Source organism: Actinia tenebrosa, unplaced genomic scaffold (assembly GCF_029948245.1).
Source record: "Actinia tenebrosa isolate PJP-AT-01 unplaced genomic scaffold, QUT_ActTen_1.0 PGA_scaffold8__29_contigs__length_14323225, whole genome shotgun sequence".
Classification (NCBI taxonomy): domain Eukaryota; kingdom Metazoa; phylum Cnidaria; class Anthozoa; order Actiniaria; family Actiniidae; genus Actinia; species Actinia tenebrosa.
This window is the reverse complement of record NW_028292585.1, coordinates 1,332,491-1,354,494: the sequence shown is the minus strand read 5'-3', so window position 1 is coordinate 1,354,494 and position 22,004 is coordinate 1,332,491. Positions and strand designations below refer to the sequence as shown.

General features: G+C 38.6%; 4 protein-coding genes across 4 annotated transcripts in view; 2 read left to right on the top strand and 2 right to left on the bottom strand.

The window, feature by feature from the left end:
• Positions 1-2,273, bottom strand: part of LOC116302976 (uncharacterized) — a 34,841-nt gene extending 32,568 nt beyond the window's left edge. Inside the window, exons 1-6 of the mRNA XM_089023967.1 lie at positions 2,114-2,273; positions 1,591-1,730; positions 1,316-1,420; positions 762-836; positions 429-506; positions 297-357 (exon numbers count right to left, since the gene is read on the bottom strand). Coding sequence (XP_088880093.1) covers positions 297-357; positions 429-506; positions 762-836; positions 1,316-1,420; positions 1,591-1,730; positions 2,114-2,273 — 619 coding nt within the window. The remainder of the gene's footprint in view (positions 1-296; positions 358-428; positions 507-761; positions 837-1,315; positions 1,421-1,590; positions 1,731-2,113) is intronic.
• Positions 2,274-2,561: 288 nt separating this feature from the next.
• On the bottom strand, positions 2,562-3,696 carry LOC116302987 (ribonucleoside-diphosphate reductase subunit M2-like). Its single transcript, XM_089024074.1, has one exon. The coding sequence runs from the start codon at positions 3,634-3,636 to the stop codon at positions 2,644-2,646; it is 993 nt and encodes a 330-aa protein (XP_088880200.1). The 5' UTR covers positions 3,637-3,696; the 3' UTR covers positions 2,562-2,643.
• A 262-nt stretch (positions 3,697-3,958) lies between these two features.
• On the top strand, positions 3,959-15,252 carry LOC116302986 (peroxisomal ATPase PEX6). The gene is made up of 9 exons (XM_031712426.2): positions 3,959-5,629; positions 6,179-6,330; positions 6,446-6,621; positions 7,056-7,796; positions 8,286-8,370; positions 9,840-10,010; positions 11,800-11,994; positions 12,258-12,394; positions 12,882-15,252. The coding sequence occupies exons 1-9, from the start codon at positions 3,959-3,961 to the stop codon at positions 13,016-13,018; spliced, it is 3,465 nt and encodes a 1,154-aa protein (XP_031568286.2). The 3' UTR covers positions 13,019-15,252.
• A 3,217-nt stretch (positions 15,253-18,469) lies between these two features.
• On the top strand, positions 18,470-21,585 carry LOC116302988 (uncharacterized). Its single transcript, XM_031712427.2, has 2 exons — positions 18,470-18,936; positions 20,077-21,585. The coding sequence occupies exons 1-2, from the start codon at positions 18,887-18,889 to the stop codon at positions 20,582-20,584; spliced, it is 558 nt and encodes a 185-aa protein (XP_031568287.1). The 5' UTR covers positions 18,470-18,886; the 3' UTR covers positions 20,585-21,585.
• Positions 21,586-22,004: the final 419 nt, after the last annotated feature.

Sequence of the window (22,004 nt, the reverse complement as noted above, 5' to 3'; positions counted from 1 at the left end):
CATAAAGTTAATCCATTTAGTGTTTCAGATGTGATTTGTTCATTCATACAACTACAGCTCACAATACTAATGAATTGTCTTTCCTTCGCAATCAAGATATCCATCCATCCATCCATCCATCCATCCATCCATCCATCCATCCATCCATCCATCCATCCATCCATCCATCCATCCATCCATCCATCCATCCATTCATCTCTCCCTCCCTCCCTCCCTCCCTCCCTCCCATTCACTCTGATCATCAATCGTATTCATTGCTTTTTCCATTTATCAACCCCCCAAAGAAGTCTATTTACCTTTCTTCTCTCCTTCAAGACTTTGAACATTCCATATTCCAAAGTGGCAATCCAGTGCAGCCTGGATAAAAAGTCTTGCAGTTAATAAGCTACCAAATGTGTTATTGACATTATAAACAATGCTATACTCACTACTGCAAGGTACTGTAGGTCAGGTGAAAAATCCACTAAAACAATAGCAAGGTCTGCATGGAGATGAAGACCTTGTTTCTGTACAATGAAATCAAAGTAAAACTACATAAGAACTCAATACCACCAATCAGATAACAATAAAGCAGCAGCATAGTAAGAGTACCTTAGTGCTTGAGAGGCAAGCACACATGTTTTGGTGCCCTAATTCCTGCATAATCCACAGGTAGCCCAACAAAATAGGAAAAACCACTTAAAAATTGCTCTTTAAGTTATTTTGGTAGTAATACACAAGTAATACTTAAAAATAATTGTAAGGAAACAGAGTCGACTAACCACAATGATGCTAGAATTGTTTACTTCCAAGTCATACATTTCAACTCCATTTGGCCCAGCAATAACTGTTTTGTACTAAAAAGACAATTAAATATTTTATGTATTTTATTTCTAAGGGTATACAATATAAACAACAAGAACATGGTCAAGCTCATAGCAACAGTGTATGGCTTAAACTAGTAATGAGTGTAAACAAAATGTGTCCATAAAACAGAGAGTCTGTAATAATCAGGCATCCATTAAAATGGATCTACTTCATGAATACTTCAAAGTTCAGCTCCCATCAGTAACATGTGTTCAGTGCATACAGAAGTTCCCTATAGTTAGCTGCTCCCCTTCCCTTATAAAGACTGCCCAGGCTACCCATCACAATTTGGGAAGGTTTTCTGGATCTCTTACTCTTCAACATTTCAACTGAGATAATTCTCTCCTAGTCTCCTGCAGCTGCTATTAGTGTTGTCACGCAACGCCAACTTCCCTAAGTAGCTTAGGGGAGTGAGTGTTGTGTGATGACACTAAGAACAGCTAGGAGACTAATTCTCTTCTCACATTACCTTAAGTTGGGTTTTCGGCTCTCCTGTTAAAGTAGTTGATATGGCAATATCTTTTGGTATATAGTACAACGGAATGGCATGAAATAGGCTGAAGTCATTATGAACCTAAAAAAGTGATATGTGGAGTATGTGACGTTTTTCTGGGTGTGACTATCATATCTCACCTTAGTAATGGCATGGGAAAGGTTAAGGTGGGGTGGGGTGGTGGACTGTGCATGTCAAGGAAAGTGCCAGCCATTAATCATGTTATATTGAACCACTTCTGTAATATTCACCTGATACAGATAAGCTTTATTTCCAAGTACAGCATAGATGCCATCATCTGGTGACCATGACTGTCCTTCTAAGGTTTCTCCATTACCATGCTCAAGCTTCTTGTAAATAATACCTTGAAGCGAAGTTGAAATATTTGACTCTAGCCAAGAGAGAAAGAACAATGCAAGAATGAAAAAAGACTTTCTTTTTCTATGAAGTCACTGAAATTTTTTTTCTGTTGCAGAAGTCTCAAATAGCCATTACATATAGCCACATAAACGAAAGGTGACTTAATTTTAATTGGCTATACAGACTATACAAGAAAATGAGAAATGTGGGGATGGCATGGGCTAAGTTAGAAACGTGTCCTCCACAAAACGTTGGACTTTCAGGAATTGACCTTAAAATTCTATGGAATGCTTCTATGTCTTTGAGAAGTGTAAGCAAGAGGAACCAAACAACACAAACAACTTCTTTGGGAGTCTGGGAGACGCGAGTGTGAAGATTTAAAGAGATTTTCAAAAGACATTTTTTCTAACTCACCCTCTATTTTTATAATTATCGCTTCTCCAAAGTCACACAGCAAACTCAAATACTTGCAGTCGTGAGAAAAATTCAAGCAGTTTTGTAACGAGGTAGTAGCAAACCTCAACTTTTCTTTGATTTGTAATAACTTGTGCTGAGAATCTAAACCTCCCGCCATTTTGAACACTAACATGACCGTGAGGGATTGGGCAGTCTAACACAGGAATCCAAAAAACGTTTTATTTTACTTTATTTTTTTTTACTAAATATTTGTATTAAATTCTTTTTTTTAGAATCAAAGGCAGTACTGTGGTATAGCCAGAAAAATGTTACTCCTGAAAATTTATATTTCATACTTTGTAATAATAAAAAAATATAAATAGATTCCTCAGACAGAAATTCAAAATATAAATTCAGTCCAAAAATGTAAATATTTTTTCATGATCTATATCACACTTTAGCTTGATATAACAGTATACAAAGCCTTATTGCTTAAAAAATCTGACTTCTAAGTGAAACAAAAAATAGTTTCTTCAAGACTTGGAAGTTCAGAAATCTTCATTCAAAGAAAAGTGAAAATGCTTGTTATTTTTGTTCATTACTCCATTTTTCTGATATTCTGCAACTCTTTTCTCAAAGAAGTTTGCTTTTCCTTCCAGTGAGATATTTTCCATAAACGGGAATGGGTTACTGGCATTGTAAAACTTATTCAGTCCCAAAGCTACCAGAAGTCTGTCAGCTACAAACTCAATATACTGTACCATGAGATTACAGTTCATTCCCAAGAGGTGGCAAGGCAGAGCATCTACCCAAAATGCCTTCTCGACATCAACAGCTTCACGAATAATTTCCACAATTGTCGTTGGTTGAGGCTTGTTGTTCAGATATGAAAACACTAAACAAGCAAAGTCACAATGAAGACCTTCATCACGGCTTATTAGTTCGTTAGAGTAAGTTAAGCCTGGTAGTAAACCACGCTTTTTGAACCAAAAAATAGCAGCAAACGCCCCGGAGAAGAAAATCCCCTCGACAGCAGCGAAGGCTACAAGTCTCTCTCCAAATGAAGCTGTATTGGACTTGATCCACTTCACAGCCCATTCAGCCTTTTTACTAACACAAGGAAATGTATCTATAGCATTAAAAAGCTTATGTTTTTCCTCTTTATCGCGAATATAAGTGTCTATCAGAAGGCTGTACATCTCTGCATGAATGTTTTCCATTGTCACTTGAAAACCATAGAAACACCTCGCTTCTTGGATTTGTACTTCTTGGCAAAACCGCTCCACAAGGTTCTCTCCGACTATCCCATCGCTGACTGCGAAAAATGCCAAAACCTTGGACAAAAAATCCTTTTCAGCATTTGTTAGTTTTTCCCAATCATTCCAATCTTTACTGAGGTCAACTTCTTCAACAGTCCAGATTGAAGCTAGAGCTTTTTTATAAAAACGCCAAAAATCTGGGTACTGGATTGGAAACAATACGAATCTGTTTGGATTGTGCTTTAGCAATGGTTCCTCTAAGTCCTGGATCTTATTTTCCATTCCAACTTAATGGTTAAAGTAGAAAAACAATATTTTTAAGTTGTGCCATGTGCCTTTTAAATCTCCCTCATTATGCAATGACCAAGTGACCAGGTCTACATAGGGAGCCCAAGCTTGCTTCTTAAAATGTCCTGTTATAAAAACATAATTGTATAATATGGTTGATAAAAAAATCGCTATTTTTTCTAAGACTTTGAGAAGTTTCTATAATTTTTATGTATTTTTATGTATTTTTAATCATTTTTGTACTATATTATCCTGACACACACAAAAAGTGAGCGTGGGCTCCCTGTGCCTGTTACCAGGCTTCCCACAAATCAAGATGGCGGACGACAGGAAGGTTCTTGCCAAAGTCTTCAGTATTTCTTCATCTCAATTCTCTTCTCTTTATGGTCAAGACAGCTTTAAAGTTGATGGTATCGTTTCTTCAAAGGGAAAAGTATTTTGTGGCAACGATCGGTTGACCTTGTATCTAAGTAACGCCACGAATTGTAATCCCGAACGTTGTCTACTTTTGGACGTGCGATACAAACCAGTTACAGAGAACGAACTCAGTCGTTTGAGTATAACTCCAAGCAATGACGATAATTTAGAGGGTGATGATAACCCAGATCGACCAGTGTTTCTGCTGTTAAGGGCAAACATTCTAAGAAAACACGGAATCAAGTCTGGACAAGACGTTTGGCTACAACAAGCTTCTCCTGTAGTGCTTTCAAAAGTCGTCCTCAAAACTAAGCCTGGATACAAGTTTGAAGATAACCTTGTTTCACAATTGTCAGAGTATTTTAGAAATAATAGAAGAGTAGTCAGAGAAAATGATATTTTATCGATACAAAGGAAACTCGAACTTAAAGATAACATTGCTCAGGATGGCAGCAGTATTTGTCTGATGAATTTTGATGTTTTGAAGTGTGAGCCGGTATCTCAAGGTGTCATAGACACTCAAACAAACTTAATCTTGCTCAAGGCAATCGAAAAATGCACAGAAACAGAAACATCTAAAATAACTACAGATCTTGATGAATTTGCCTCAAGCACAAATATCAACATGCTTTCTCTTCTTGTCGCTGATTTTACCACACCTCTACATGGTATATGGTGTGATAGACCACAGAAAAGATGCAAAACAGCAAAGCTCAAAATTCAAGTTAGTGGTTGGCAGGGTTTGCATCAATCATTTTTGGATTCTGGTTACCATGGTAGCAAGCATGATATGAATAGCAGTCATTGTCTTTATGTCTCCCTGGCAACACTCATGGATATTGGCATACAGAATGGAAGCTGGGTGAAGATATGGATCCATGAAAGTCTGGGTAAAATAGCTAATGTTTCTGGTCAAAATGACAACCAATTAACCCACGGCATTAGTCATACAACCAACAAACAAATTGCAGATACCAACCCAAATGAAATGAAAGTTGTCTATCATTATGCTCAGTTATATGCATTAGACTATCAAGGAAGTATTTTACATGCATATGCAAAATCTCCACAGATTTCTGTGTTCCAAAGTTCTAACTCTGTCAATCAAATTATCCATGTCTCTCCGTTGTTGTACTTCAATCTTATTAACAACTCCTCAAACCCTTTACAAGACCCCAAAGAGTTATTTTTGAGGCTTATTCCATATTCTTTTGAAAAGAAAGACATCAAGGTATCCGATGATGAAGCTAATGAGCCTGTTCAGGATAGTGTTCCACCATATGCTAAAGAAGCACAACTTTTTCTTGTTCAGACAGTTTTTACAAGGCCTGGATATGCATTTGACAAAATCCTGGAAAGACATTTTTCAAAGCCAAGAGTTTTGACTGTAGGAGATATTTTTTGCATTAAGTTTGATGGTTATAAGGATTCAATGTATTCCTTGTCATCTGAGCTTGATGGTCAGAGAATTGAGAATTGTATGGTGTATTTTAAAGTCATGAAGCTTGCATGTACTGAGAGTGAAAAAGTTCCTTGCTTGGTTGATGTCGACCACACCACTGTGTATCAGGTATGTCCTATGCATTGGTGCAAAGGTGCTAACACATGTTGCAACATTGCACGCAACATTGCAAGCAGCAAATTTGAATTGGGGTGACACACATTGAAACAAAATCACGCAACATTTCTTGTGTCAGCCTGCTATGTTTAAGATATTTGGTCAGCAGTTATAAATTTGGTGCAAACTGATTGGCTGGAAATTTCAAAATGTTTCAGGTAATGTTGCAGCCATGTTCACATGATGAAATTTGTTGCACGCAATGTTGCAAGAGTAGAGCGCGATTCAACTTCAGATTTGTTTCATGCAACGTTGTGTGCAACAAGTTTGGGGTAGACACACTGCAACAGTCCTGTTGTGTGCAACATTGCATGCAACACTGCACAGTGTGTCAGTACCTTAACATGCTCTTAATGATATGTTAGCAAAGGTTAAGTACAGCATAGAGACAATCTATTAAAATATTTTTCATCTTACTTCTGCTGCTACCACTCCTACTCTGATCCCCCCTCCTCTATCCTCTAGGTGAGTAGATATTGACTCATTTGTTTGATACAACAGGCATCTTCTGTACAAAGCTTTGTACATGTTGTACTGCATCCCAAAGAGGATCTTAAAGTGAAAACAAGCTATTGGGATCTACCAACACCACCTGGACTGGAGGTGGCTACAGAAGGATTGAAAAGTATTATCAAACCCTACTTAAGACAGAAGTAAGTTTCCTTGCTTGCTTGTTACAGAGTATCGATAAAATTAGAAGGTTTTTGAAGGCTCACAGAGTTCTTACACTTCATACCACCTCATGTTGCTTGCTTGTCTTTCGTTTAGTGTGCAGATGATGCCAGCTGTTCTTGTCACAGGACCTCTAGGAGCAGGGAAGAGAACAATGGTCATGGCAATAGGAAGACAACTAGGCCTGCTCACAATGAACATCAATTGTTACGACCTCATAGGTGATTCTGTTGCAGCGACAGAGGCAAGGATTTCTAATATTTTCCAAAAAGGTATGCTGGACAAAGGCACAGGAGTTAAAGTTTTGTCTGCCTTTTTCTAAAGGGGGGGGATTAATGTTATCTTTTTAAAATTTTATAACCATCACTCACAGTTAGGTTTTTCCCTTGAAGTTCACTCCACACACAACCACTACGTTCAGTATTTACAATAAAAACACTCAACATTGTTTACAGTTTTTTCAATGTTCAAGCAGCTAAGAATATATTCTGGGGTGTGGGTTGTATTCGAATCTTTATGAGACTGCTTCAAACGATTTCAGCAAGACTAATAAATAATACTCAAGGGAATGACATGAGGTCCGAAATAGAAAACAAAATACGTTAACGGACATCGTTGTCTGCAATTTGGCCAAACGAAATTCTTAGCTAACCTGAAAGAGTATATTTAGATAGCACACAAGTTATATTTCTGGTCCTTTTTTCAGCGATTGCTTGCCGTCCATGCATATTGCTGTTTCGTCACATCAACGTATTGGCCAAAGACAGAGATGGACTCGAAGATGAGCCACGTATTGCTTGTACACTACAGCAGTCTATCAAAGATCTCCAGAAGCTCTCCAACTGGCCAGTAGTCGTCATAGCAACGTCCTCATCATCCAAGATGTCTGCTCAAGTTCATTCATGCTTTCTTCATGAAGTTAAAGTAAAGACTCCTTCAGAGAACGAGAGAAAACGGATCCTTGAAGCTCTAGCGTCAATGAGTTGTGTCGCTGGTGACGTATCTTTTGGGGTGTTGTCCAAAAGAACAGCAGGTTTGGTCTTAGCTGATTTTGTGGCACTGTTCGCAAAAGCCACTGGTGTCGCTTCGAAACGAATTTCCCGCCATTACGGTTGCCTAAGAGACGACAGTACTTTTGTTGAATTTTCACGACTGGAAAGCTACAACAAGAATGATTGGCGGAACACAATAGAAGATAGAGGCTGTGAGATGGATAATCTTTGTAAGGATGTTCTAAGATGTGGCCCAAAAATAATCCTCAAAGATCTGCAAGATGCGCTTGAAGAGATTCAAGGTGAACATTCTGATGCTATTGGTGCGCCTAAGATCCCAAGCGTGTCATGGCAGGACATTGGTGGACTTGCAGATGCCAAGGCCGACCTCTTAGACACCATCCAATTACCCTTGCAGCATCCGGAACTCTTTGCTTCAGGGCTGCGACGATCAGGTGAGGAAACCCTTTATGCATTTGAGCACGTTGGATGTGACTGCAAACGATCATTTAAAATGACTCTCAATTGGCTTGCACTATGAGCCAATCAGATTGCTAGAATTTGGAAGCCATTTGAGAGTCAAGGTTCAACGCTTTTGCCATTAATGTTGAACTGTTATAAAATCATCAAAAGTAATCAAACACCGCTTCACACAAGTCAAACCAGACTTTCTTGGTGGAACTTTCTTGAACCTGACCTTCACACTAAAATTTAACATAAATAAACGTTTGTTCATTTATTTCAAGTACCATTTAATATTACCGACCAATCTCCCACGTAGTTGATATCCGTGATAATATAAAGGTGCGCAAAGGATGCCTGCTTTATACAGGTCCGACCAGACTTCATTGTTGGAACTTTCTCGAATTTGACCTTGGCATCGAAGCTAACAGAAAAGAATAATCTTTTCACGTGACGCGTACGTTTGTTCCAAATTCTCACAGGTGTTTTGCTGTATGGACCTCCAGGAACAGGAAAAACACTACTAGCCAAGGCTGTTGCTACAGAATGTTCTCTGAACTTCTTGAGGTAGTCACATCTACTTATTTAAAATGATAGAGCAGTTTTCGCATGACTGTGAAAAACTCAGTGCCGTAAGCGTGCGTTGCCTTGACTGTGATGTTTTCTAGAATTTTGATTTGGTAGTTTTTTTCGCACGCCATGTAATTGGTCTGGCAGTGCCGTGACCGTGACGTGACCGTGTTACGCGCCGTGTTTATGTCGTATACCGGGCAGTTTATTGGATGGAAAGTAAATTCTCACGCAATGTGGTCTGGCGTATGCCTTGCCGTGTCGCAACCGTGTTCGTGCCGAGAGCTTTTCACAGTCATACGAAAGCTGCTGTAAGACAAAGTTTGCGCTGACCGACCATGAAAGATATTTCAGTGCGCATCTGTACATTTTCCCTAGAGAGTCTCCTTCGTTGGCGATTCTTGAAAAAAAAATTTTTTTCCATTTTCTCCGCCAAGAATCGCAAACGAGGGAGATTCTGCTAGCAGTGAAGTGTAAATTTTGTAATGCACGAAAAATCTTTCTTTGCTTTTGTCTCATTTTGTTGTTGTTGTTGTTGTTGGAAGTGGTGATGTTTCTTTTTTGTTTGTTTGCTTTTGTTTCATTGTTCATTGTTGTTGCTATTTTCCCTCTTGCTTTATTTTTTTTTTTTAAAGTGGGCTCACACGGTAAAAAGTTTAAAAGAGTGTAATCAAATTTCCTAGTTTTGGTTTGAACACTAGTATTTATATTATAAGGAAATATACAGTAAGACCTGCTAATGAATTGGGAATAACTTAGCAGAACACAGGAATTTTGTTGCACGGCATGAGGCGCATAAGCCAGAAAAAAACCTGTGCATTGGAATAAACAATTAAGATTTAATGCATCCTTTTGTCTTACACTGATTTGTTATTCATCTGCGCCCAGCTATGCACGTAGACTAGATACGCAGTCAAGTGGATTCCTCTGCGTTCTCGAACGCACTACAGTGTCAAGCGTACCAATACAGCAATCTGCCCAACTATGCACGTAGACTAGATACGCGGTCAAGAGGATTCCTCTGCGTTCTCGAACGCACTACAGTGTCAAGCGTACCAATACAGCATACTAATATCAATCTCAATCTTTTATACGGCTCATAATTTTAAATAATTCAAAACATCACCCATCGCGCGCCTCAAAATCTATGATTTTCTGACATTAATATTGCAGACTAAGGCCCCGTCCACACTATGCCGGATAAATTTAAATCCGAATTTTTATTTATTCGTTTAGGCCTACCGTCCACATTAGTCCGGGCGAATCCGGAGCAATTCTTCACCGAAAACGATTTTTTTCGAATACGGTCTCCAGAGTGGAACAATTTGAAAACGCCGGCTAGCCGTATTAGTGTGGATGGAAAACTTTTTTTTCGGTTTCGGTGTGAAAATTCGGATTCAAACTTATCCAGCATAGTGTGGACGGGGCCTAAAACTATTTTTCTATAAATAATTGCTTTTTTCCAGCATCAAGGGGCCCGAGCTTATCAACATGTATGTTGGCCAAAGCGAAGAAAATATACGTCATGTATTTTCCCGAGCTCAAAGCGCGAGTCCTTGTGTGATATTCTTCGACGAGTTGGACTCACTGGCCCCCAACAGGGGGAGGAGTGGAGATTCAGGGGGCGTGATGGACAGGTGAGTTATCATACAAAATTTTACATTAACTTTTTTGAGATAATCCTGTTGTTATCAGAGCTTCTTATGCTGTGATTTTATCTCATGCGTAGAATGTCAAGGCTAAGAGGAAAAAAATAAATTGTGGTTTGAAGCCACCTAATTTCAGTGGTTTTTTTAGTTTCAGATATAAGATTTTCGCCTTTTTAATGTTAGTTTAATCTTTTCCACTGCTAATCAATGGAGTTTTTTATTATTATATTTATTTATTTTTATTATAATTTCAAAAGAAATGTGTCAAGTCCTTCCGTAGATTGTGAAATTTTGAACCCCTTAAAGAACGTTACTTGAGGAGTAAAATTTTGAAATCATCATTATCTTTTTTCTATAGATCAGATATCTTTTCGTCTTTTCCCCTTTTTTATCTTATATTTTCAATGGTGCGTGCCTTCAAATTTCGAGATTTCTCTATACCCTGAAACAACCTATGGGATGATCAAAGGCCCGCCACAGCAAACTCACACATCGCATTACAATTATTTATCGCGTTCGTTAGGTTAGCGTGCATTTGACAATTAAAACTGCCATTTTTAATGTCGTTTTATGGACAAGTGTTCATTTTTTCATTCATATCTATTAAATGGAGTTTTTTTAGAGTACAGTTCAATATCTGTCATTTCTTAAAATAAATGTGGCCCCAGTAGGTCCATTAATTGATCCATTACGCCCTTCAATGTGGCTAAAAAGGATCGGCGACTAATGTAATATTTTAAGCTCGAGTGCATGTTGATGGTCTACATAGATGGGACTCGGTAGCTTGGTTCAATATAAAATAATTTAGACCCACATCGATTCTAGAACCTTCCTTTAAAAATACCTTCAAATTTCCTAACTTCCGAACTCACAGATGGAATTGGAATTTAGCGTGTTAGGTTTCGAGGAGAGAGAATAGACCGGAGATCCGGAAAAAACCCTCAAATTCAGGGAGAGACCTAACAAACTCTACTAATCTTCCATTTCATTATTATTTATTTATCAATCGATCATTTTTTACGCGACTTGAAGTTGTGAAAGGCCCATTGGCCCTCTTCTTCAGTCGTTTCACACAAGGCTCGTAATTTACCTATTACGCATGTTCTTACTACAATATTTATACAGAGATGCCCAGTTCAGCAAAGCTGGTTTGAATGGAGCTCTGTCTAAAATAACCTTACAGAAAGAAAATATAGTACAGAATACAAAAATTAAAGTTACAAAGTACTAAGATTAAAACACTTAACATTTAGTATTGCATGGCGCACAGGGTTAATTGTGGCGAGATCTAAAATGCTTTTTAATGCCAGACTTGAATCTTGTTAAGCCGTGTGGCCTCCTCAGATCCAGCGCAAGGCTGTTCCAGATCTTTGTACTGCTGAACCTGAAGGAGCCCTGATGTTTAATAATAATCAATCCATATCCTTGCTGCTTATCCTTGTTTAGCAGAGGCTGAATTGCAAAGGACGCAGGTCAAAGATTTCAAATCAATAATTTAATAATTTCCACTCCCCCCCCCCCCCCCCCCCCCAACTCCCTAAGTAATAACTTGTTCCTGATGTACCAACGTGTAGAGGCTTTGCACCATCATGTGATGGCAGCCTTGACAGGAGGCAGGAACAATTTAAAAATCTGTTCTAATCTGGTTTACTGGAGAACGAATTCAGTTTCCCAGGGCGAAAAGACTCCACTGTTTTGCCTTCTGTCATGGCTGCCTTCACGTGATGGAGCAAATCTTATAAGCTCCTATTAACATTGTTGTCTCGCGCTGCTTTAGAGTGGTCTCCCAGCTACTAGCAGAACTAGATGGACTTCACAAGTCATGTGATGTCTTTGTCATTGGTGCTACCAACAGACCTGATCTCCTTGACCCCGCCCTCTTAAGGCCTGGTCGTTTTGACAAACTGCTGTACCTCGGCATAAGCGAAGATCATGAATCTCAGATGAAGATTCTCAAAGCTTTGACTTCCAAGTAAGTCGAAAGAACTCTGGTGGTCCTTTCAGTAGAGTGCATACCATATATTCGTGAACAAATTTGTGAGAAATTGCCAATTAAATTTGCACAAATTAGTAAGTTCAGCAGACCTCAGTAGACCTTGGACCTACAAAACGTTACACAAATTTGTACAGTTTTGCTAACTTTTTCACCGCATATAATAATGGTATGCACTCTAGTGCTGTCTTACTCTATAACGTCTGGGTTTTAACACTTTATTTTACTTTTTCAACAACCAGGTTTGAATTGAGTTCAGATTGTGATTTAGAAAGCATCAGCAAACACTGTCCTCTAAACTTCACCGGTGCCGACCTGTATGCATTGTGCAGTGATGCCATGCTCCGTTCCATCAAAAGATGCTTACACGAACATCAGGGTTAGTGGTTATTCCTATGCGCGCATTTAACATGTTCTGGCGGACCCTTTTCACGTTTATTTTGGATGCCAGGCTAACCCCACTTTATCTCGATGGAATTTGTGGCATTTCTTTTGTATTTTCCTGTTCGCCTCGCATCCAAGATCAATTCTAAAGTGAGACTACCTTCTTTGCAACATTGTTTATCTAGGGCGAGGACTAGGCAAACCGGACAGCTACTGACCAGGCTGAATAAAATGGACATTTTTAATATATGTCAGATAATTGTATAAGACCATTGAGCTCGACAAATGGTCCCCGATTTTGGCCGAATAAACAGAAATCACTCGGGAAAATAGAGAGTGCGTAAGGAGATATTCTTTGCATCGTTTTGTAGATTGTCAGGTTTCGACCCCGTCCTCCCACTATATAAAACTCGGCAACTCCCTCTCCACTAAAACCATATTCCTATCTAGATATTCATTTGCAATGTATATTATTATTCCAGGTATTGACGAAGAAATCGATAGCGACATTCTAGTAATCGAAGAAGATTTCCTAGAAGCACTGAAGGGAATAACCCCTTCTGTACCAGAACACGAGCTGCAAAGATACGAAAGAATCCGCCAACACTTCGCATCTTGAGAGTGAATCAGATGTAGTACCATCGAGACATCTGTCAGACAAAAGCACAAGTTACTGCAGTCATCTGGAACAAAGTCATGCGATACTAGAAAATCGGGCTCAAGCCTCTTTGACTTTCATGATAGTTACCGCAATTCCCCCACCACAAGTCAGTCAAGCGAACGCGGTGTCATTTCTGCGCGCTCCAATATTATGCTTTCAAGCGGTCGCGACGACTGTCGTTGAGAGAGGATAATTGTTATTTCCTTGATGTAAACCGATTAAGCAAATGAGTATTAAGTCGAGATAAGCGCCCTAATCTATTACCCTAATGAAATTCTTTAACATCGCAGTAGGCTGTTTCCTACTTTATAGATAACACCAGTAATTTGAGTGCCTCAGGAAAATACTTCTCGGACATTCCACCGCTATATATGAACATCGATAACAAAACGAACCAATCAATACTGATTCTATGGATGGTTGATGACCAAGAACGATCTGGAAACTCTAAACACCTAGTGTATACCAGGCCAGTAGTGAATTGAATAAGTCTTGGTGCGATCACGCTGGAGGTCGAACGAACTCGATAAAAAATTATTCCAGAAACTACTATTTCATTATTAGAGCGGTTTCGTATGACTTGGAAACATACGGTACTGACTTACAGCACGTTCACGATACAAAATACCGTAGCATTGAAATGGCTTCCCATTGTCTTTCATCCGGTAATTCATCCAATCAAAACGCGTAGTTAAGGTACGGCTACGAATTTGCCGTATGGTTTCTCACTCGTGAAAACCGCTCTTGCACGAACTTAAACGATATTTTCTCAATAATATACAGCTATTTCTAAAAGAAAAAAATGGTGATGTAAATGAAATCGGGGGCAAACTGGATCACAACACGAAATTTTCCTAAACCCTTACTGCACATTTTACCGGCATATTTTTTCTGTGATGACATTATTTCACATATGAATATAATACATTTTACGAGGCTTGGTAAGCAACCTGCAACAGAACCTTCGCCAACATTTTAATTCTGAAATAGTTGTATACACCCGATTCGAAAAACGTTATCGGTCCGGGAGATCTGAAATCCGAGACTGAACAACGTAGTTTCCTTTTAGATTGGAATGATATGAAGCACGACTAATAAGTTAGAAATGTGATTTTTCGCATTTTACTTAGAAAACACTGTTGATGAAAGCACAACAATTCCGTTTAGTTTCAGATGTCGGAGCGTCAACGTTTTTTGAAATAGGTTAGACTGCGAGCAGTCGCTCTATTTCTCTTCCTCACTGTCCGTCTGTCTGTCCGTGTCGGTTGGCCGAGGAAGATTGTTTACGAGTCAAAAGTCTCCGTCGTAACCAATCTTTCTCGGCCAATCGACACGGACCGACAAACGGACAGTGACCAAGGGAAATAGAGGGACTTCTCGCAGTCTAGAAATAGGTGTATTCCAGGTGTAGGTGTATCATAGTTTTCGATTGGTTTAGAAGTTACCAGCCCACAGATAATCCTTATAAGGTTAGCCGATCTCGAGTAAATCACCCCGAAGGAATTTCCCTCTCTTAAAGGTAAACGTCGTGGGTGTCTTTTCCCCGACAGGTTTTAGGAATTACGGTTTTACCTGTAGTTCTGTCTCCCGATAGCAAGGGCTTCCATGCGATAGCAAGTAAAAGGCTTGTCTGTTAGTCGCACCAGTTGGCCAAGGATATATTGATCCAGCATTCATTGTCGTTACTGTAGCACCGACTCCCTATAGTTACTGTTCCTATGTTGGGCAAGCTAAAATGTGTTTTTAATATACAGCCCGGGGGAAGGGGAGGACTCTTGAAACGTGGGTAGGGGGACTCGACGGACGGTTTTGAAAATGACCCTAAAAGGTACGCATAAATTAACTGAGATGCTGATTTCAGATCCTAAAAGGTACGACCACATTTAAAATGACGACGCTTCCAACCATTACATTCTTGTATGACGTTTGATATTTTTCAAAACGAACAAATCTGACCCTAAAAGGTACGGAGTCAGCCGGAGATCCGTAAAAGGTACGCGAGGTCTCATTTTCGTCGACCCTAAAAGGTCCGTCGGCCCCCTCCCCCCCTACCCACTTTTCAAAAGGGGGTATACAGCATGGAACAGACACCGATTGCTGAGAATTGTAAATGACTGTCTTAGAACCAATGCATTCTAAAGGTACATTAAAGGGACTCTGAGGTGCCAGACACATCATAGCTTAAAATGTACATCAAATCTTGTTGATTTTGAAAATCGAAATGAAAATTCCATGAAATGCTTTTTTGGGGTGATATCGTCAGTCAAAGTTGCGAAATAACTTAAGCTGGGCTCCCTGTGGAATATCGCGGATTTGATGGCTTGGGATGAATGAGGTGTGATGACGTCAGATAGTGGAACTTGTTGAATAGCTGGAGCTGAATCAGCCAAATTTCGCTATGGAAGTATGGCTGTTCTTTGTCAATTTGAGCCGGAAATTGCTTGAGGAGAAGAATATAATACACCCGATGAAAGTGTGATCGAGGACAGTGAGCTAGAAGAAGTGGCGAACGAGGAAAGGCTTCTAGGAATCGATTAAAGTCAACAATGTGTCGTGATGAAAACTGCTGGCTGATATGTGTTTATGTTGTTAAATGAGCTTATTAGGTAAAAGATTATGAGGTAAATGAAACATTTTATTTCACTTAAGATTTCAATATTTTCTGATGTTAAACTCAACGAAATTTTTAGACGTGACATGCATCACGACTATCGTGTCTGAACCGAGATGTGCTTAGGACTGCATTTAATAGTTTCTCTTCATGACAGAGAAGGCTCATTCCAAATTTAACAAATATTACAAATAAGTGAGTTTTTTTAAGTATTTTCTATTACGTTCTTATATTCCAAATAAGTGAGCTTTTTTCGGTATTTTCTATTTCATATACGTATACGTTCAATGCATATTCATTTCGCTGAAATGCTTTTTCAGCCCTCTGCGTTGTGCTAGTTCTGATATCGCCAATTTATAATTACATCGTGAATGCACGGTTATCTTAGCAAAAAGATCAGCATGTGTGGTATCTAAGATATTAAAGATCTACCTTCCCTGAATGAGGAAGATACTGGCTTTAAAGAAGATGGAAGTGAAGATGAAGTTGCTGACACGTACACCACATCGATTCATTGAAGCCTTTCCTCGTTCGCCACTTCTTCTAGCTCACTGTCCTCGATCACCCTTTCATCGGGTGTATTATATTCTTCTCCTCAAGCAATTTCCGGCTCAAATTGACAAAGAACAGCCATACTTCCATAGCGAAATTTGGCTGATTCAGCTCCAGCTACCCAACATGTTCCACTATCTGACGTCATCACAGCCCAGGCATCCCAAGCCATCAAATCCGCGATATTCCACAGGGAGCCCAGCTTAAGTCATTTCGCAACTTTGACGGACGATATCACCCCAAAAAACGCATTTCATGGAATTTTCATTTCGATTTTCAAAATCAACAAGGTTTGATGTACATTTTAAGCTATGATGTGTCTGGCACCTCAGAGTCCCTTTAAGAAAAAAAATAGATAACTACCTTAAATTCTTATGAATTCGAGTTTGTTGATCGAATATTCTGTATTCCATTGGGAAAGCTTTCCATTGTTTAGGTAAACACTCAATCATAGCAGGGATCGGTCTGATATTTTTTGATGTGCATCGCGGGCACACGGTGGGAAACCGTCCACCGTAACGTGCATGGGTTTCGTGGGGGTTATCCTGTTTGCGATTGGGCTTCCTGTTTACTGATATTGGGCTTCCTGTTGTGATTGTGGCACACGTTGAACGACAACAATCCTAAGAAACGCACGGTCCGATCCATCATCCTTTGAGCACAAGGAGGATGTGTCTGCTACCGCTCTAGAATGAGCTATAAGTTTATAGCGCACGAGGTCTATAAGTCTTGTAGTCCCTGACAACTAAACTCCTGATTAAGTCGACTGCAACACCGTGACTGAATAATGCTATTTCTGATCAACCGTATCACGTAACGCCGCTTCTTCACCGATCAAGACGGTAACGACATAGCTATTTTGAAGTGCCGAATATAGAACCATCTTTGAGAAATAACAATCACATGAAAGCGATCTAAACTGAGAAGTAAATATATATACAGTCAATGTCATTAACGTTGTCCACTGAAAAAAGACATTTACACATTTAGACTAAAGTGAGCCTGAAATTCAACTCATGAATCGAAAATCCAGAATGCCCCGACCATTTAGTGAGGATTTAAGACGGAGAATTGTATTTCAGCGTTTGTTTTATGCCAGAACGTTCGAGGAAACACGTGATATTTCTTTTTGTCTAAATGTGTATAGTGTGTAAATGTGTAAATGTCTTTTTTCGGTGGACAACGTTAATGACATTGACTGTTTAAGAAATGACAAAATTGCTTGGAGTATTTTCCATGACGTCCCAAGTATATCTACTCTAGTTACTTGCGGTGGATCTGCTTCATCATAAAAATAAAATGAAAAATCATGATCATCCACTTCACTCTTAAGGACGAACTCCAACACCCCTAGCCCTGTTCTCTCGTAGGGTGTGCGCAGCGCTGTTAATTACCGCTTCGTAACGTATATTTATTTATTTATATTTATATCTTTATATTATAACAGACTCTGTTCAAGTGGTATAATGTATAATCACTGAATCGCTCCACTAAACATCCGTGGCCTTTATGTTACTGAGAGGTACTTAGTGACAAACTAACTGGTGGCTTTCCAATATCTTAGCAGGTATTATACGATGATTTGGTCCAATAATAACTCAGGATATGTCGAGACAATCTATTCAACTATTAACTGACTCGTACACATGTTCTACTGATTGAAATATTTACCTTAAGAAATTGTTATCCAGTCATTTTCGATAGCTAGGAGGCAAAAAAACAAACTATTCAAAACAAAGCTAAACTCCCCTCTTTTTCGAAATAAAAACAACACGCTAGACTGATTTACGAAATGGTAATTGTATCTGAGCAGAATCAGACAAAATTTTAAAAATTTGGTATATTTATGGAGAAAAGAAAAGCGCTCAACTTTATACAAAATTTGGCAAAAAAAATTCCATTTCTTTAATATTTTTAGTTTGCTTTGTAGACGAGGCAGCGTAATATCTAAACTCCCTCTCATGCAATCGCTTATCTAAGCCACAAACTTGAATATCAAAGAAAATATTGGAATGCCAAAAACTAATAATTGAGAAAGAAGATACGTTAAAACAGGTCACAGTTCGGATATTTCTATTTTCCGCATGGAATTAGATTTTTAAGACCAATAATATTGATATAAAAACGGCCATACAACAGGTCACAATTGAAAACCGTCTCAACCAATCCGAACCCCGCGGGCAACGCGCGGCAGAAACTTCTGGAAGAAACAAAATATGCCTTGTCAAACATCTTACAGTAAATAAATGCATTCATTTTCACCGAAACTTTGCGCGAATTTGTTCTCGCGACATAAAATTCGAAATAACTCCATCTGGAATCTTCGATTGTCTTGAAAACAAGCTACAAGAGTTGTCTGACAATGGGCTCTCCCGAACAACGCTCGAAAGTGCTGGGACAACTGGACTAGGCTTGTATTTACTCATGCTAATTCCGTGTTTTTTCATTGTAAAGATAGTCGGAACGTTCTAGTCAACTTCGGTCGCCGACCGGAACGTCACAATAACATGGTTTTGGCTGGGTGAGACGAATTCCCCTCAAAGAATTTTAGAAAGTGCACCTACTAACCACATATTCTGTGGACTGTCTCTCTAAAGTGGTTGTGATATGTTTTGAGATCTATGGGCAATTCCTAGCCGCAGCAGAAAATTTTCAAGCTGCACATGGCTGACTCAAAGTCTCACCAAACATTGGTCAACCTTCTTCAAGATGGGTAAGAGCAGAATAGTAGATGTATAAATATATCTATATATTTTTTATTATTTTTCGCTGCTTAAGAAAGACTTTAGACGAACATACCAAGTAGGCCAGTCGATATGAGTGATTTATATAAGACAGAGAATAAATTTTAAAACGAAACGCTTATATTTATCGTCCAACCAAATGGCAAGCGACAAAAATAGTGAAAGTCCAGTTCAGCGGACAAAAGAATTTTACTCTAGACTAAAACCCTACTTCGAGGTAATTGGAGCCTCTAGTACTAACTAAATGGATTTCCAAAGCTCTTAAAAACCCAAAAACATTTTAAAATTGAATCTGAAAAATAAATTTAGGGCAACAGATTTTTTAGTATTATTATTATTACTATTAGTTTGGAACGGAAAACGTAAGATAGGATTTTATATTTCATTTCAGGCAAGTCCAAATATGAATTCCGTTAATTCACGAGCAGTGAATCTTTTTATTCTTATATACCTCTGTGCATGGATAAGGTTATAAATATAGTTCGGTTTAGAGAATGTTTTTCTTCTAATTTTTCAGCGCTCAAAACACGTGTCGTTTGTTGAGCTCTTTCCAGAAACTTCTCAAGCACTTTAGAAGGTCGTGCCAAAATTGATTAGACAATCTTGTTTACACTACTATGTAGAACCTAGTAATGTTTATGAATCTGGTATAATCTTTCTTTAAAAAAAAACGCTCCTGATTAAGAACGGGATAATCCCAAAGCTTAAAATTTAGAACTCACGAGTATTTTGGGGGGAGGGGGGTGGTGACTTGAATTAAAAAGATTCGTAATATTCGATGAAGCACCGGAGACAGATAGAAGTTCGTTTTTGAATAAATTTACCAAGTGCTTAAAACAAAACAACAGAAGAACACCAATACTTATATTGGCTACTTATTCTTTCTCTTTAAAAAAAGATTGAAAAATGAAGTTAAAATTTCCGTTTTTATGTTGTTGCTTTTTAAGAAAGTAAAAGAAATAGAGGTGTGTTTCTATAAGAGATGATTCATGTGACATAATAACGATTCCCGCCAGCAAAACCATGAAATCGCAAGATTTATTACATATTATGATATCGTTAACAGTTATTTTATTGTAATCGCTATATTTTTTCCTTTTTTTTTTCAGTTTGAACGGAAGTGAGACTATGTACTGCGACATCGTAAATTCAAATTTATTTGACGACTTTTTCAAAGAGGGAAATTTGGAAGAGAGCTTATCAGATGCAAGTACAGAAATCGTACGAATAGCTACGTTTGAAGTTGGAAACTATAAACCTGAGGAAGTGACTTGGAAAATAGAAGATGGGAGCATTTGCATTCGCGGGCAAAAATCAAAGAGTACGGCGACTGGAGCAACAGGGAGTAAATTTTGTCGATGTGTTCCTATCCCCGAAAATATAATTGCTAAGACAGTAACGGCCCGATTTTGCGTCGGAGGTGGGCTTTTGGTTGTAGAGGGCAAGAAACAAAAGCGACCTCCCCCTCTCAAACGCAAAACAAGCAAGACGGCATTTTTTGGAGACTCCCATTTCAGTCTGTCCGTGGATCTCGGCGATGGCGTCCCCGTAACTAAGAGCTTGAGTTATGAGGTCCAAGAGAAACAACCCAAAGAAGAAAGAGTGCAATTATTTTGATGATAACGTGACGAGAAAATTAATCATTCGTCGGGAGAATAAAAATTAAATGACTCTTATTTCCAGATGAGTTAACAAGCAAAAGAAGACGAGGCGAATCTGCAGCGCAAGAAACATGAAATCTTTGGTTACGCTTTCGAGTCCAGATTATAAATTCCGTATCTTGTCACGTCTTATTGAAGAAAAACTATCAAATGACAGAAATCGAAGAAAGACAAAAAGACGTAAACTAAAACGAAGCTAAAGACAAGAACTGTTCGTTAAGTTCCAAACGGTTTGAATGAAACGGAATGTTCCAGTTTTTTCTCAAGAAAAACTGAAAACAAACATTTTGAATAGTTTTCAAAACAATCAGCAAACCAAAGTTCAATCGATTTACAAAAATACCGAAGGTAATTACAAAAATATTTGGTCTACGAGAGACTTCCAGAAGTGGGAAAAAAGCCCCAGAAAAAAGTTTAAATTCAATAACAATAAAGGTTTTAAGGAATAATACTAATCTTCTCCAATTGTGAAAATTAATTTTAGCTAGAGGTTTTCTTGAATAGAAATTTATTGCGGCTTCTAGAAAGTCATTAATCTTCCTTCGAAAATTCGAATTATTGGAAACGTCAACTTTCCTGAAGTAGATAATATTGAATTCAACATGGTATGAATTATTGATATAAATAAGGGTATTAACCTAGATTACATGAATTTGCTACTTGAATAACAAGGACTTTTGTTTCTTTTGCAGTCATGAATAATTTGACGTTTCTAGAAAGGTCTCCCAATTTATTGAATCTTACAATCTCCGAAATCAAATCGAAAGTCAACTTAAACAGACTCCCAGTAAGAACGCATTTTTGAAAATCAGTTGGACAAAAGAGTTTGGACAAATCTGTGGTTTTGGGGTGTTTAGTTATTGCGAAAAGTTAGACATTAGATTTTTAGAAACGCTTTGCACCAGACTCCATTTTGTATGTACTTCTTCGAGCAGAGATTAAAAAATTGTAAAAATGGCAGAGCGGAGATTAAGAAATTGTCGGCTCATGCCTTCAAGCAAGGCACTTGGTAGCGAAGACTGCACTCAGGGCCGTAACCAGAACTTTTACAGGGAGGGTGCACATCGAATAAAATCGGACCATCGATCGTTTTTTTTTTTATAACCAACTCAGTGGCGTAACTATGGCACTTGCAGGGAGGTGCACAGACAATAATTTGCAGAACCAAAAAGAAATAAGAAGGTAACCAAAAGAACGCAGAACCAAAAAAGAAAAAAAAAAAAGGAGATGGATGAGCGGACCTTAAGCTTTTATAGGGGGTGCACGTGCACCCTGTGCTCCCCCCTGGTTACGGCCCTGGCGCTTAACAGTAATCAGTCCTTCTTGAGAAAAAGAAGCAAAGAAAGAAAGGAAGAAAGAATTCAAAAAATGATTAA

What these genes read in the sequence shown, in the direction of transcription:
- LOC116302987 (XM_089024074.1), bottom strand. Translation starts at nt 3,636, where the DNA reads ATGGAAAATAAGATCCAGGACTTAGAGGAACCATTGCTAAAGCACAAT.
- LOC116302986 (XM_031712426.2), top strand. Translation starts at nt 3,959, where the DNA reads ATGGCGGACGACAGGAAGGTTCTTGCCAAAGTCTTCAGTATTTCTTCA. An exon ending in AAACCCTACTTAAGACAGAA is followed by an intron (nt 6,331 to 6,445) that starts GTAAGTTTCCTT and finishes TCTTTCGTTTAG; the next exon opens with TGTGCAGATGATGCCAGCTG. An exon ending in TTCAGGGCTGCGACGATCAG is followed by an intron (nt 7,797 to 8,285) that starts GTGAGGAAACCC and finishes AAATTCTCACAG; the next exon opens with GTGTTTTGCTGTATGGACCT.
- LOC116302988 (XM_031712427.2), top strand. Translation starts at nt 18,887, where the DNA reads ATGGCTGACTCAAAGTCTCACCAAACATTGGTCAACCTTCTTCAAGAT. An exon ending in GTCAACCTTCTTCAAGATGG is followed by an intron (nt 18,937 to 20,076) that starts GTAAGAGCAGAA and finishes TTTTTTTTTCAG; the next exon opens with TTTGAACGGAAGTGAGACTA.